Source organism: Aethalodelphis obliquidens, unplaced genomic scaffold, assembly GCF_003676395.1.
Source record: "Aethalodelphis obliquidens isolate GAN/ISIS:26980383/991018 unplaced genomic scaffold, ASM367639v1 scaffold46, whole genome shotgun sequence".
NCBI classification, from domain to species: Eukaryota; Metazoa; Chordata; class Mammalia; order Artiodactyla; family Delphinidae; genus Aethalodelphis; species Aethalodelphis obliquidens.
The window spans coordinates 3,224,292-3,237,983 of NW_020837990.1; the positions used below are offsets into that span (position 1 = coordinate 3,224,292).

At 43.5% G+C, this 13,692-nt stretch overlaps 1 protein-coding gene across 2 annotated transcripts in view; it reads right to left on the bottom strand.

Moving 5' to 3' along the window:
- The window catches only part of SORL1 (sortilin related receptor 1), a 160,477-nt gene that overhangs the window by 99,560 nt on the left and 47,225 nt on the right, over positions 1-13,692 (bottom strand). For both annotated transcript variants that reach the window (XM_027081993.1, XM_027081994.1), the window contains 3 exons: positions 8,111-8,303; positions 5,144-5,261; positions 4,860-4,933 (listed from right to left, as the gene is read on the bottom strand). In XM_027081993.1, coding sequence (XP_026937794.1) covers positions 4,860-4,933; positions 5,144-5,261; positions 8,111-8,303 — 385 coding nt within the window. The remainder of the gene's footprint in view (positions 1-4,859; positions 4,934-5,143; positions 5,262-8,110; positions 8,304-13,692) is intronic.

Consider the following 13,692-nt stretch of genomic DNA (forward strand, 5'->3'; position numbering starts at 1 on the left):
AAAAAAAAAAAAAAAAAAAAAAAAAAAAAACCCAATCAAAAAATGGGTGAGAAAAAAAAAAAATGGGAAGACCTAAATAGACATTTCTCTGAAGAAGACATATAGATGGCCAAGAGGCACTTGAAAAGATGCTCAACATCACTAATTATTAGAAAAATGCAAATCAAAACGACAGTGAGGTATCACCTCACAGTGATCAGAATGGCCATCATAAAAAAAAATCTACAGACCATAAATGCTGGAGAGGGTGTGGAGAAAAGGGAACCCTCATGCATTGTTGGTGGGAATGTAAATTGGTACAGCCACTATGGAGAACAGTAGGGAGGTTCCTTAAAAAACTAAAAATAGAACTACCATATGACACAGCAATTCCACTACTGGACATATACCCAGAGAAAACCATAATTCAAAAAGACACATGCACCCCAGTGTTCACTGCAGCACTATTTACAATAGCCGGGACATGGAAGCAACCTAAATATCCATCAACAGAGGAATGGATAAAGAGGATGTGGTACACAAATATGATAGAATATTACTCAGCCATTAAAAGGAACGTAACTGGGTCATTTGTAGAGACGTGGTGGACCCAGAGACTGTCATACAGAGTGAAGTTAAGTCAGAAAAAGAAAAACAAATATCATATATTAATGCATATATGTGGAATGTGAAAAAATCAGTACAGATGATCTTACTTACAAAGCAGAAATAAAGACACAGACATAGAGAACAAACATGGATACCAAGGGGGAAGGGGGGGTGGGTGAATTAGGAGACTGGGATTGACATATATACACTATTGATACTATGTATAAAATAGACAACTAATAAGAACCTACTGTATAGCACAGGGAACTCTACTCAGTGCTCTGTGGTGACCAAAATGGGAAGGAAATCCAAAAAAGAGGGGATATATGTATATGTATAGCTGATTCAGTTTGCTGTACAGTGGAAACTAACACAATATTGCAAAGCAACTATACTCCAATAAAAAATTTTTTTAAAAGACACATGCATCCCAATGTTCATTGTAGCACTGTTTACAACAGCCAGGACATGGAAGCAACCTAAATGTCCATCGACAGAGGAATGGATAAAGAAAATGTGGTACATATATACAATGGAATATACTCAGCCATAATAAGGAATGAAATTGGGTCATCTGTAGAGACGTGGATGGACCTAGAGACTGTCATAGAGTGAAGTAAGTCAGAAAGAGAAAAACAAATATCATATATTAATGCGTATATGTGGAATCTAGAAAAATGGTATAAATGATCTTACTTGCAAAGCAGAAATAGAGACACAGACGTAGAGAACAAACGTATGAATGCCAAGGGGGAAGGAGGGTGGGATGAATTGGGGGATTGGGATTGACATACATACACTGTTGATACTATATATAAAATAGATAACTAATGAGAACCTACTGTATAGCTCAGGGAACTTTATTCAATGCTCTGTGGTGACCTAAATGGGACGGAAATCCAAAACAGAGGGGATATATGTATACATATAGCTGATTCACTTTGCTATACAGTAGAAACTAACACAACATTGTAAAGCAACTATACTCCAATAAAACTTAATTTAAAAAAATTTTTTTTTAAATGTTATGTGGTTAGACAAAGGAACGAGAAAAAGTCAGTGTAATTTTATAAAGAACAAAATTGGAAGACTTACTGTACTTGATCTCAACCCTTCCTCTAAGTCTTCAGTAATCAAGACAATTTGGTTTTGGTGAAGCGACAGGCATATAGATCAATGGAGCAGAACAGAAAGTCTTGAAAGAGACCCACACATACGGCCAATTGATTTTCAAACAGGTACCAAGGCAATTTGATGCGGAAAAGAGAAGTCTTTTCAACAAGCAGTGCTTGACCAATAGCATGTTTATAAGGAAAAAATGAGTATCAACCCTTCCCTCACACCAGATATACAAATTAACTCAAAATAGATCATAAACCTAAACCTAAAGCCTAAAACTATAAAACCTGTAAAAGAATACATAGGGGACAATCTCTGCTAACTTGGGAAGGACAAACATTTCTCAGAACAACAAAGCACATAAAACATAGGAGAAAAGAACTGATAAATTAGACTTTACCAAAATTAAAAACATTTGCTCTTCAAAAGACACCTTTAAGGAAACAAAAAAGCAAGCCACAGACTAGGAGAAAACACTTATAACACACATAAAAGACTTAAATTCAGAATATATTAAAAAAAAGACCTCTTACAGCTCAATAAGAAGACAAACACAGCTCTTTAAAATATATAAAAGATCTGAACGGACACTTCACAAAAGAGTTTTAAATGACCAATGAACACATGAAAAGAAACTCAACATCAAAAAAAAAGGAAAAAAAACAGAAGCTCAACATCATTAGTCATCAAAGAAATGCCAATTAAAACCACAATGAAATATCATATGCAGTTATTAAAATGTCTAAAATTTAAAAGATTGACCATATCAAGTGTTGGCATGCACCGGAAGCAATCAGAACTCACACACTGCTGGTGGAAACATGAAACAGTACATCCACTTTGGAAAACAATTTGATACTTTAAAATAATCTGGTAATTCCTTTAAAAGCTAGACATATCTACCAGGTTGCCCACTCATTCCTTCCTACGGTATCTACCCAAGAGAAATAAAAATATATGTCCACCTAAAAACCATGCAATTAAATGTCTGTAACAACTATATTTGTAATCAGCAAAAACTAGAACGTCCATCAATCAACGAATGGATAAAGAAACTGTGGAATATCCCCACAATGGGATACTGATCAACAATGAAAAAGGAAAGAATCACTGATAAATGAAACAACATGAGTGAACCTCAAAGCCAAAAGACTGCATCTGTATGAGTCCATTTACACAGAATTCTAGAAAATGCTAATAGTCTGGAGGGATGAGGGTAGAGACCAGAATGAAGTACAAAGGGACTCAAAGAAACTTTGGTGGGTGATGCAACTGTCTTGATTGTGGTGTGGGTGAAGGTGTAGTGATGGTGATCGATCCTGATCAAATTATATACTTTACGTGCAGCTTACTGTACATGAACAAAGTTTGTTTTTTTTTTAAGTGCAAAAACGGAACTCTGTGGATCTGAGAAGCTGCACAACTTATTAGTAGGAGAAGGGGAACAAGAATTCTAGTCATCAGTTTTCTAGACAGCATCTGTCAACTGCATCCCATTTCCTCTTTCCTGGCCACCACCTATCCCCCTCACACACTCGAGAATGTCCCTCTAAAGAGAAGGCTGCCCGTGGGGACTCAGATGCCCGCTCACACAGACAGTCTCCACCTTTTCATCCCCTAGTTAGTCCCTGCTAGCTCCAAAACTAAGGTCCCTTGTGCGACGGCTGCCTCTTGGCAGGCGCAGAGCATGCCTGGCGGGAGGTGCTGACAGCTGCCCCAGCATTAGCCAGACGACACCACTTCACTGGAGGAGGAGCAAGACACTGCTTTCTCCCCAGAAGGAAATCACTTGCAGATGTTCAAATCCCAGATTACACCAACATCAGAAGGTACGAACAAACCACCAGCCTATCTGCAGAGGAGAGAACACCCAATTTCAAAAGGAATGTCCAGCTCCAGGGAAGAGGAAAGCCACTGCTTAGTCTTTCCCATGGAAGCTAGACAAGGATGCCCCGAAAATTCCAAAGTGTTCACACTTTTTGACTACTCTGGCCTTAACAATCTCCCTCATCCGAATACGTAATTATGTTTCCTACCACACTGTACAGCTGTGTAGTCCTTACACACACACAAACACATGCATGCACATACACGCACACACACACAATGTATGGAGGGACAGCAAGCCCTACCTTGAACGAGACAAGGTATGTGACAGGCCAAGACCCAAACAAATGCTGGGTATTACTACTGCTTTACATACTATGTATTTCACTCTGAAAGTGTATGTATTGCATTCCCAGGAAGGGCACCATAAGGATGGGAGCTGTCTGCTGGTTCTCCCGAGAATCCCACAGCCCTCCTGACATCACGTCCGGCCTGCGAGAGATCTGGTGAGTTCTACCCCAGCAGCTCCCTGCACACACAGCAGAGCACCACTGAAAGCGGCCCCTACAGAATGAGACCAGATGCCTGTCTCCCTGATGGGAGACTGGTGAAAAACACTTTTTTTTTTGAAACAAGTTTGGGAATTCTCTCATGTCCAAGGCTGAGTTAGCATTTGGGGACTAGAGAACTAGCCCCACCTTCAGAATTGGTACAATCAGTTCCTCAGGATCCAAATTCGTCACACAACCTTCAGGCAAAAGCAGCCTCTTCCGCAGCACAGAGTCTGCCGTAGCGCGGAGTGAGATGGAGCGCCTGCGCAGTACAGCCAGTCAGGGACGGGGGTGGGGCAGGGGCTTGGCTTTAACTTCGCTAATACGCAAAAATAAGTAAGAAACCAGGCTCAGACCTGATACCACTACAAATACGTGACAATCTGCCGATGGATTCAGCAAACAGTTACTGAGCACCATGTGTCCTTGCCAGACGCTGCTAGGTCCCAGGAGTAAAAAAGTGACAGAACAGACACTGCCTTATCCTTACGGAACTCACAATCTTGGGATATTTACACAAATTCGCAGTTGTTTTTTAAAAAGTTTGTTTTGGATTCAAAGTAACATTTTTGGCAAAATCACAAGCCCACATCACGGGGTGTGAATACAAATCAGCTGACCCTGTCAGTGTGGCTCCGGGTACCTCTCCTTATTTTATAATCATACTTGGCGTCATTGGCCTCCACCACCAGCCGTGTGTGTCCCTGAAATGTCAAGGCACAGTCCACATTCTCCCACAAACAAGGGCAGGGGTTGCGGAGGGAGGGGGCTGACCTCTCGCCACCGGGCTCCAGCACTGCTGGAGATGTACACGTTTGTCTTGCTTGCCAAGTTCTTTCCCACTGAACCTAAAATGCAAGAAGAGTAATTATTTTTAATGTCAAGAATACGCCAGATAATCACCTTGCTCAACCAGAAATTCTGAGTCATCTCGCAACTAAGATGTCTCAGAACCATGAACAGCCAGTACTGCCCTAGGTGGCAGCGGTCACTGTGTACTTGGCTGCACGTAAGACAATAGCTTAACCTGTCAGTGAGAACAGGCAAAGCCAACTTACCCGTGGCGATGACGAGACCGGGCGCCGACTCCTTGGACAGGATGGGCATCCTTCGGAGCTGGAGGCTGAGCAGCTGGCTGAGCCGCTGGGCCAGGTGGAGGGAGCAGCCCTGGGAGAGCTACAGAACACAAGTTCAGGAGCCGTCAGCACGCGATGCAACACGGAGGTCTCCCTCGAAACGCCAAGGCCTCTTGGGCCCACGCTGCAGTCGGCACAGAGGAAGGAGATCTGGCCCAAAGGAGACCAGAGCCACAGCCTGGCTGTCCCCACAGTACCCCAGGTGGACATGATCATCTGAACCACATAAATGCCTCTCATGGAAGAAAAGAGAAAAATCCTAAGAAAAAACTCCTTCTGAGACTCTCAGAGAATAGCAATTAGAAATCAGTGCCATATATAAAATAGATAACCCACAAGGACCTTCTGTACAGCACAGGGAACTATACTCAATACCTTGTGATAACCTACAATGGAAACGAATCTAAAAAAGTGTGTGTGTGGGCTTCCCTGGTGGCGCAGTGGTTGAGAGTCTGCCTGCCGATGAAGGGGACACGGGTTCGTGCCCCGGTCCAGGAAGATCCCACATGCTGTGGAGCGGCTCGGCCCGTGAGCCATGGCCTCTGAGCCTGTGCGTCCGGAGCCTGTGCTCTGCAATGGGAGAGGCCACAGCAGTGAGAGGCCCACGTACCGATAAAAAAAAAAAAAAGTGTGTGCGTATATATACATATAATATGTGTGGGGATGTGTGTGTGTGTGTGTGTGTGTATATATATATATATATATATACATATATATATATATATATATAACTGAATCACTTAGCTGTACACCAAAAACTAACACAACATTGTGAATCAACTATATTTCAATAAAAATTAAAAAAGAAATCAGTGCCAACTCAAGTAGATAGGAAAGCTTTCACTCTCTCATGTTACCTAGAATTTCTCTCATGTCATTCGAAAGAATGAAAGAGAATGAAATGATTTCATGGCGCTTATTTTCTAAGTCAATGAAGATGTATTTCAAATGTGATTTAAGCAACTCTGTCAGAAAAAAACCTAAGAATCAGAAGTCAGAAAATCTCACTGATAAGCTCCCAGATGTACAACACATATGAGATATAAACCCCAAAAGAGTCACATTAAACTTTTTAAGCAGTCTGCATTTGTACGACAAGTCTTCACGTGTCCTCTGCAAGACTTCAGGTTATTCAAACTGGCTTCTATCACTTATGCTCAGATTTTAATAGCTCTGCAAACAAGGCCTTTTGCTATAGGGTCATACCTGATTCTCCCGGCCAGAAAGTGACTGTCAAATGTTACGTAGCCTTGTCTGGTGTTCTAGATGGGGTATCTCTATGTGTGCTTAAGTTACAGGTAAAAACTGACATGATTTGCTAGATATACTTATTTTTATAACGAAAGGATCTCTCTAACAAATATCTGTCTTGCTAGCATCAACGTTCAGAAAATAAAAACTGGAGCAAATTAGGCTGAGTCTCAAATACCTGCCAACTCACCTTTTCTGTCACCACCTCAAATCAGAAGCAGAAACTAAAAGCTGATTACTAATTGTTGTACAGTTCATAAATAAACTGATCAGTCAGGGAAATAAGCAGCTGGATTTTAACAATACTATTCATTTTATTTAACCAAGGTTTGGACCCCTACCACATGCTCCAAAACCTATATCGTGCAGTGAAACAACACCTAGGTGTTTATCTGCACCTACTTATAACCTGCCTCTCTCCAAAGCTAGACTCGATGTGGTAAGTCCAGACCTGTTGCCAAATAGGGAAGAAAAGTCAAGAAGTACAGAAAAAAAAAAGGAAAAGGAAAAGAAAAAAGAATCAAGAAGTACATTCTAGAACAAGAGTCTCCAAAATAATCTTCCCAAGGACCACGGATACAGCATACGAGAGAGTCAATATACTTAACCATGGACAAATGAAATTCAAAAATCCAAAAGACCAGGTAATTGTCTAACTAAAATGTTTTGGTTTCTCCAAAAATGAGTACTACTCTTTTTTTCCAAGTTCCTTCCGCCTGACTACTTTACACACCCTAGATCCCCTAGAGAAATGAAAATGGAGGTGTGGGGTGTCACCTGAAGCCAAGGACCACGATCACAGACTTCTCCCCAGGGAAAAGGAAGGAGCCACCTAAGCGAATGGTAACACTGAATGGGACCAAATAACACATTTTAGTATCATGAGCTTTTCAGATGAAGCGACAGGTAGGGAAAACTGTAGAATCCTAAATTATATTCAGGGAGGAATTTTAAAAGGTGTTCCCCAGCAAATCACTCTGCTGTACAGCACAGGTCCCCAGACTTTCTTGGTTCCCAGCACAACTGGTATCTCAGTAATTTTTTTTATAACAGCCTCAGGTCAGAAGAAATACCAATGTTTGTTTTTTTACATAGTTAAGTCCAAACAACTTAATAAGTATACGTCCTAATAACTTAGCAGCAGTTTGAAATAATAGTGTGTGTGTGTGTGTGTGTGTGTATAAATTGAAAGAAAACATAAAATTTTATTTCATTCTTAAATAACCAAAATTACTTAATAACAGTATATAGACGCCTTTTGGGCACTGCACATCTTCTCAAACTTTGGAATCTAATCAGATATCACTACCATCATTTCCTGTGCCAACCTGATTTTCTTACTTGCTTTTTATCACATCAAATGCCAAAAATCCAGCTTCACAAAGATATGTCATCAAAAGACATATAACATGAGCTAATGTTGAAACGGTGAACTAACTCAAGATAGTAATTCACATGGTGACCAACAGACATCAAGTATCACAGTTTTTCCCTCAAAAACTTAAAATATCCCATGGTGCCCCTGTGAGTTCACTATGGCATCCCAAGGCATCTTGATGCAGAGTTTGGGAACTGTAAGAGTAGAACTACAGTTAAAAGTGTGTATTAACAATCCAAACAAGAGCAAAGTATCTGTACCTCACAATTGATTTTCTCTCCATATCCCGTGAAGGCTGGGGCCTGAAGGAATTCCCAGGTCCCCCCTTTGTCAAAGGTGATGACTGATCTCATGTTCTCTTCATTCATGGAACCATTAATCAGAGTAGCAATGTAGACTCCCTGTAACCCCTCCACGCGGTGGAAGTCAGCAAATGGTTCATTTGCAAAATACCTACATTAAGAGAAAATGAAACAGCTGTGAGCATGAATTCATCATTTGCTTGGCATGTTCTTATTTTAAATAACATAAAATTTAACTATTTTAAAGTACACAATTCAGTGGCATTAAGTACCTTCCCAATGTTATGCAACCATCAGCACTGTGTAGTCCCAGAATATTTTCATCTTCCCAAAGGGAAACCCTGGACCCACTGGCAGTCATGCCCCACTTTCCCTTTCCATCCCAGACGCTGGCAACCACTGATCAGTTTTCTGTCTCTATGGATTTGCCTCTTCTGGCTATTTCCTATAAATGGAATTATACAATTTGTGGCCTTTTGTATCTGGTTACTTTCTCTTAGCATCATGTTTTCAAGGTCCATCCATGTTGTATCAGTACTTCATTCCTTCTTACGGCTGAATAATCTGTCCTTTTAAAAAAGTGATGTTTTGTAATTTTGAAGGCCAAGATGCTCACCTGACCTATCACTCCTCACGTGGGGTTCAGAATGATTAATACAACACGGAAAAGTTGATGTCAGAGTCACCTTTATTTCTCCACTAATGCAATTGACCCCAAATCCTCTAGTGAGCCCTGACAAACAGGAAACCTTAAACCAAACTCACCGATACTAATTATAGTGCTGGCCTATTCACAGTAGCCAAGACATGGAAACAACCAAAATGTCCATCAACAGAGGAATGGATAAAGAAGACATGGTACATATATACAATGGAATACTACTCAGCCATAAAAAAGAATGCGATACTGCCATTTGCAGCAACATGGATGGACCTAGAGATTATCATACTAAATGAAATAAGTCATAGAGAGAATGACAAATACCATATGATATTACTTACATGTGGAATCTAAACTATGACACAAATGAACCTATCTATGAAACAGAAACAGACTCACAGACATAGAGAACAGACTTGTGGATGCCAAGGGAGAGGGGGTGGTGAGAGAGGGAAGGATTGAGAGTTTAGGGTTAGCAGATGCAAACTATTATATACAGAATGGATAAACAACAAGGTCCTACTGTATAGCACAGGGAACTATATCTGACATACTATGATAAACCATAATGGAACTGAATATAAAAAAGAATGTATATATATGTATACCTGAATCACTTTGCTGTACAGCAGAAATTAATACGTTGTAAATCAACTATTCTTCAATTTAAAGAAGTATAGTGTTGAGGCTTACAATCTAACCCAATCTATAGGAATGTAGCTAAGGGGTTACACAGCCACTGTCCAGATACTTACAACTAATTAGCCAAATCCCTGATCAGACGGAAGCCGATAGGATTTGTCAGGGAGCAAAGCAGAACCCCTTTCCCAAAGGCATGGTATATCTAACAAGGATGGCTCTGGAAACCTTGAGGTTATGCTTATTAGCAGTGAAGCAGAGAAGACGACCCTCCCCGGCCTTAACTGCTACCCCAGATACTGTAATTGCCCTGGGAAGAAGCTTTGTTCTAACATGGTACACACGTTACAAATAGAACAGCTCTCTCAGAAAGGGTAGCCACAGTTCACACGTGGCTTGTAAAACCGGAAGCGGGTCCTTTATTTGGAGGGTTCTGAGCCACTGGGCTTTGTGAAAAAGCACAGAACTGTGCTCTCCCTTTATCTGTCATACAAATGTCGAGCTGGATGACGGCTGGCCACCTCAGACAGGAAGACGCACACAGCAGTGGCAGGGCCACCCCAGCTGAGAGGCAGAGCAAGGTCCTCCAGAAAACACCAGCGCTGAGACCAAAGGTTCTGACGCGTGGTTTCCTTAGGTCTAGGTTTTAGTTGTTTTTCAGTTGCTTCCTTAGGAACGGGCCCCACGTCTGCTCCCCCCTGCCCTCCATTCACCTCGGCTCTGCTGCTTGTGATCTTAGCATCGTGAGGTCCCCGTATCGGCTTCTTTCAATTTATCTGGGAGGTCTGAATTTCTCTCGTTTTCAGGAGCCCTGTTTCTCCCCCTGGTCTCTCTCCTGGTGTTTTATTTTTTCAATCCAAGCAGAAGCCTAGCCTCTGTACGTCCCACGCTCCTCCAGGCCCCGGTCCACCCTGTCATCTCCCGCTCTGACGCCTTGCACCTTACAACTACCTGACTTACCCAAGCATCTCCCCCAGAGAGTCCGTTTTCTTCCGTTTTCTCTCCCTGGCTCTCACCACTTGCTCTTCCCCCCCGCCAGGCAGCTCACCAGGTCCCCCTCAACCACCCTCAGCCCAAACCCAGCACATCCTCAAGATGCCCTGTGGGCCCACCACGTCTGTCCCTCCATCTAGACGCTGCCTCCACGTGGCACCTCTCACAAGGTCAGGGTCACCCCTGCTGAGAATTCCTCCTCCCGGTCTCTAAGTAAAGAGACCCAGGTCCTCGGCACCACACGTTCCCACTGAGCTCAAAGAAGAGCTCGTTTGCTTTGGTGTGGTTTTCTGTTTTTTAAGTTAAGCCAGCCTGCCCACATAACCTGCTCCTTCACCCCGTCCCATGTCATCGTGCTGAGATGGAGACGCAGCCGACAAAGGTCATTCAATTGAGTACATCTGAACATCTCCAGTCCCGAGATAAAATCTGAAGAAAAAAAAAATAAGAAGGCCGAGGAGGATGTCAGTCTATGAATCTTGACGTAAATCTATTTTCACTTTCCTAACTGGACCAAGTGGTGAGGCAGGGCAGGCCGTCGGGGAGGAATGTCTGTAACTGCATAAAGGGCCATCTGTCTGTGCGCAGTGGTCGCGTGGCCACGTCACTGAGGTTCCCGCTTCCTGGGGAGCCACTCGCTGCAGCTTCGGGCCCCTGCCCTGCCCTGCCGTCTCCATCCTGAAGAGCTGACAAATGCAGAAGCCAAGCCGCGACTTATCAGCCCCATAGCTGGAGGCTCTCAAAGGTGACAAACAAAGAGTCGGCAGAAGGCCAGAGAGAGAGTGGTTCATGATTTTAGTTATAAAAAAGGAAGGACACTATTACTCACCCATACAGAGAAATGAAGTCTTGACTGACACGTGTTGCACGTGGGTAAACCCTGAAAATGTTACATGACAAAGTGAAGCAGACACAAAGGTCAGGTGTTACGGCATGATTCCATTTATATGAAACAGCCAGGACAGGCAACTCCGTAGAGACAGAAAGTAGCCTGGTGGCTGCCAGGGGCTGGAGGAGGGGAGAGTGGAGAGAAACTGCTGAACGGGTAAGGGGTTTTCTTGGGGGGAAATATAAATGTAAATGTTTGGGAATTAGATCAAGCTGGTGGCTGCACAACATTGTGAACGTGCTGTGTGCCAGAGTTGTTTACATTAATAACATGGTTAACATCATGAGAATTTCACTTCAATAAATCAAAAAAAAAAAAAAAAAAGCCACAGGACCAGCCGGAAGGGGCCGTGACTGCCCAGAACAACCTGAGGATGAATCAGGGCAGGAATGGTTTATAACACAACATAAGACACTGAATAATAAGGAACCTGTGGGAGGGGGGAGGGACCCGGAGTAAATAAATAAATAAATAACCTGCGCGTCTACACAGGGGAAAAAAAAAGTAAGGAGTAAAAGATGACAGCACCTCCAAAGGAGAAGAAACAGGGCGGAGAAAAGCATATCAGAGACCACACAGGAAGCTCTCTGCTTGGATATCTAATAGGCATCTCCAAACCAGAACTCTTGACCTTTTCCCCACACCTGCACCTCGCCCAGCCCTCTCCGTCAGTCTGAAACCATCACTGCAGCAGCTACCCCGGCCAAGCAGTGGTGGGTCCCTGACTCCTCCTTCTCTCATACTCCATGTCCAGTCCATCAGCAAATGGTCAGAATTTGACCATTTCCAGCATCTCTACTGCTACTGCCCCCGGGGTCCAGCCAACCTCCATCTCCACTGGCCTGGTTTCTGGCAGTGCTCTCACAGCTGGGCGTCCCCCCCGCCCGACACATGAAAGTCCGCTTCCACTCATGTCCCCACCAGACACATGAAAGTCCACTGTCTAATTTCCACACGGCATCCAGGATGGCTTCTTTAAAAGATAAGTCACGTGAGCGTTCACTGAAAATTATTTATTAACACTACCCATTTACGTTTTATGCACTTTTCTTTACGTAATGCAATTCACAGTTTTTAAAATGGTGTCCACAAAAACGTAACAGGTTAAATCAAATAATGTCCAGCTTCTGGTCAAAACCCTCCATCGTGCTTAGAAGAAAAAATAGGGAATTCCCTGGTGGTCCAGTGGTTAGGACACCGCACAAAAAAGAAGAACAGAAGAAAAAGATAAAGTTCTTTCTACGCCCTTGAGGGCTCTACACAACCTGAACCCTGCTCTCTTGGTTCCTGTGTCTTGGGGATGCTCTCTCCCCTCCACCAGCTGTTGGATCCACCCTGGCCTCCTCACTGCTCCTAAAATAAACCAACAAAGTCCCACCTCAGAACCCCCATGCCTGCTGTTCCCTCCGCCTGCAATGCTCTTCCCCGGGGTATGTGCCCAGCTCCCTTCCTCGTGTAATTCAGGCACCTGCTGGAATGTCACCCTCGTGAAACAGCCTTCCACGACCAGCCAATATAAAGTAATACCCGCGTAACCCTCTGTCCTCTTATCTCACTTTATTTTTTTCCTCAGCGCTCACCATTATCAGCAGATCACATATTTGTTTATATTCTGTTTTCCCCCAGTTAGAACAAAAGCTCCATAGAATGCGGGGCCTCGTCCTGAGTTTTCCTTGCTGGATACAATATCTCATGGCTGTACACGCAACATCGCCAGGCACCAGGCAGCAGCATACTTGCTGAATGAACTGATGACTGAATGAACTGGCAACGTGAAGAGGGACAGTGGGCAGCAAGGACCTGCCCTCTGACCTGGTGGTCACGGCCTTTTGGGCCAGACCTCACTGCAGACCAGTCAGTCGGCTCCACCGGATGGCTCTTCCCAAGAGCACAGAGTAAACGTAATCACAGTCAGACACACACAAGTCTGGTTTGTCACCCGATAAACGAAAATAAATGGGCTTGTGGCACCAGTGCCCCCACGGATTCGTGGCATCCACCCCTCCCAAACCCCAGACTCCTCCACGACCCAGAGAACACCCGTTACTGCAGGACAACTCCAGGCATGTGATTTACTGACAAAGGATCGGTGATGTTGGTGTCTTTCCACAGACACCACAGAACAATACCTTGCAGTTACTGAAAAAAAGAGTAATGATGTCAATTAACCAGAGTCACACAGAAGCAGGGCCTTGCGGCCACATATACCAGCTGGTCTGGAGTTGATGATGATTTGCAAGCACTCTTTCCCACTGGCTCTGAGACCACAAAACCAGGTAACTGAATGAAGGGAACCCAAAGGAGGGGCTGACACTGTGGCGGTGACCCTAAGTGTCACCCAGGCAGTGCTGCTCAGCC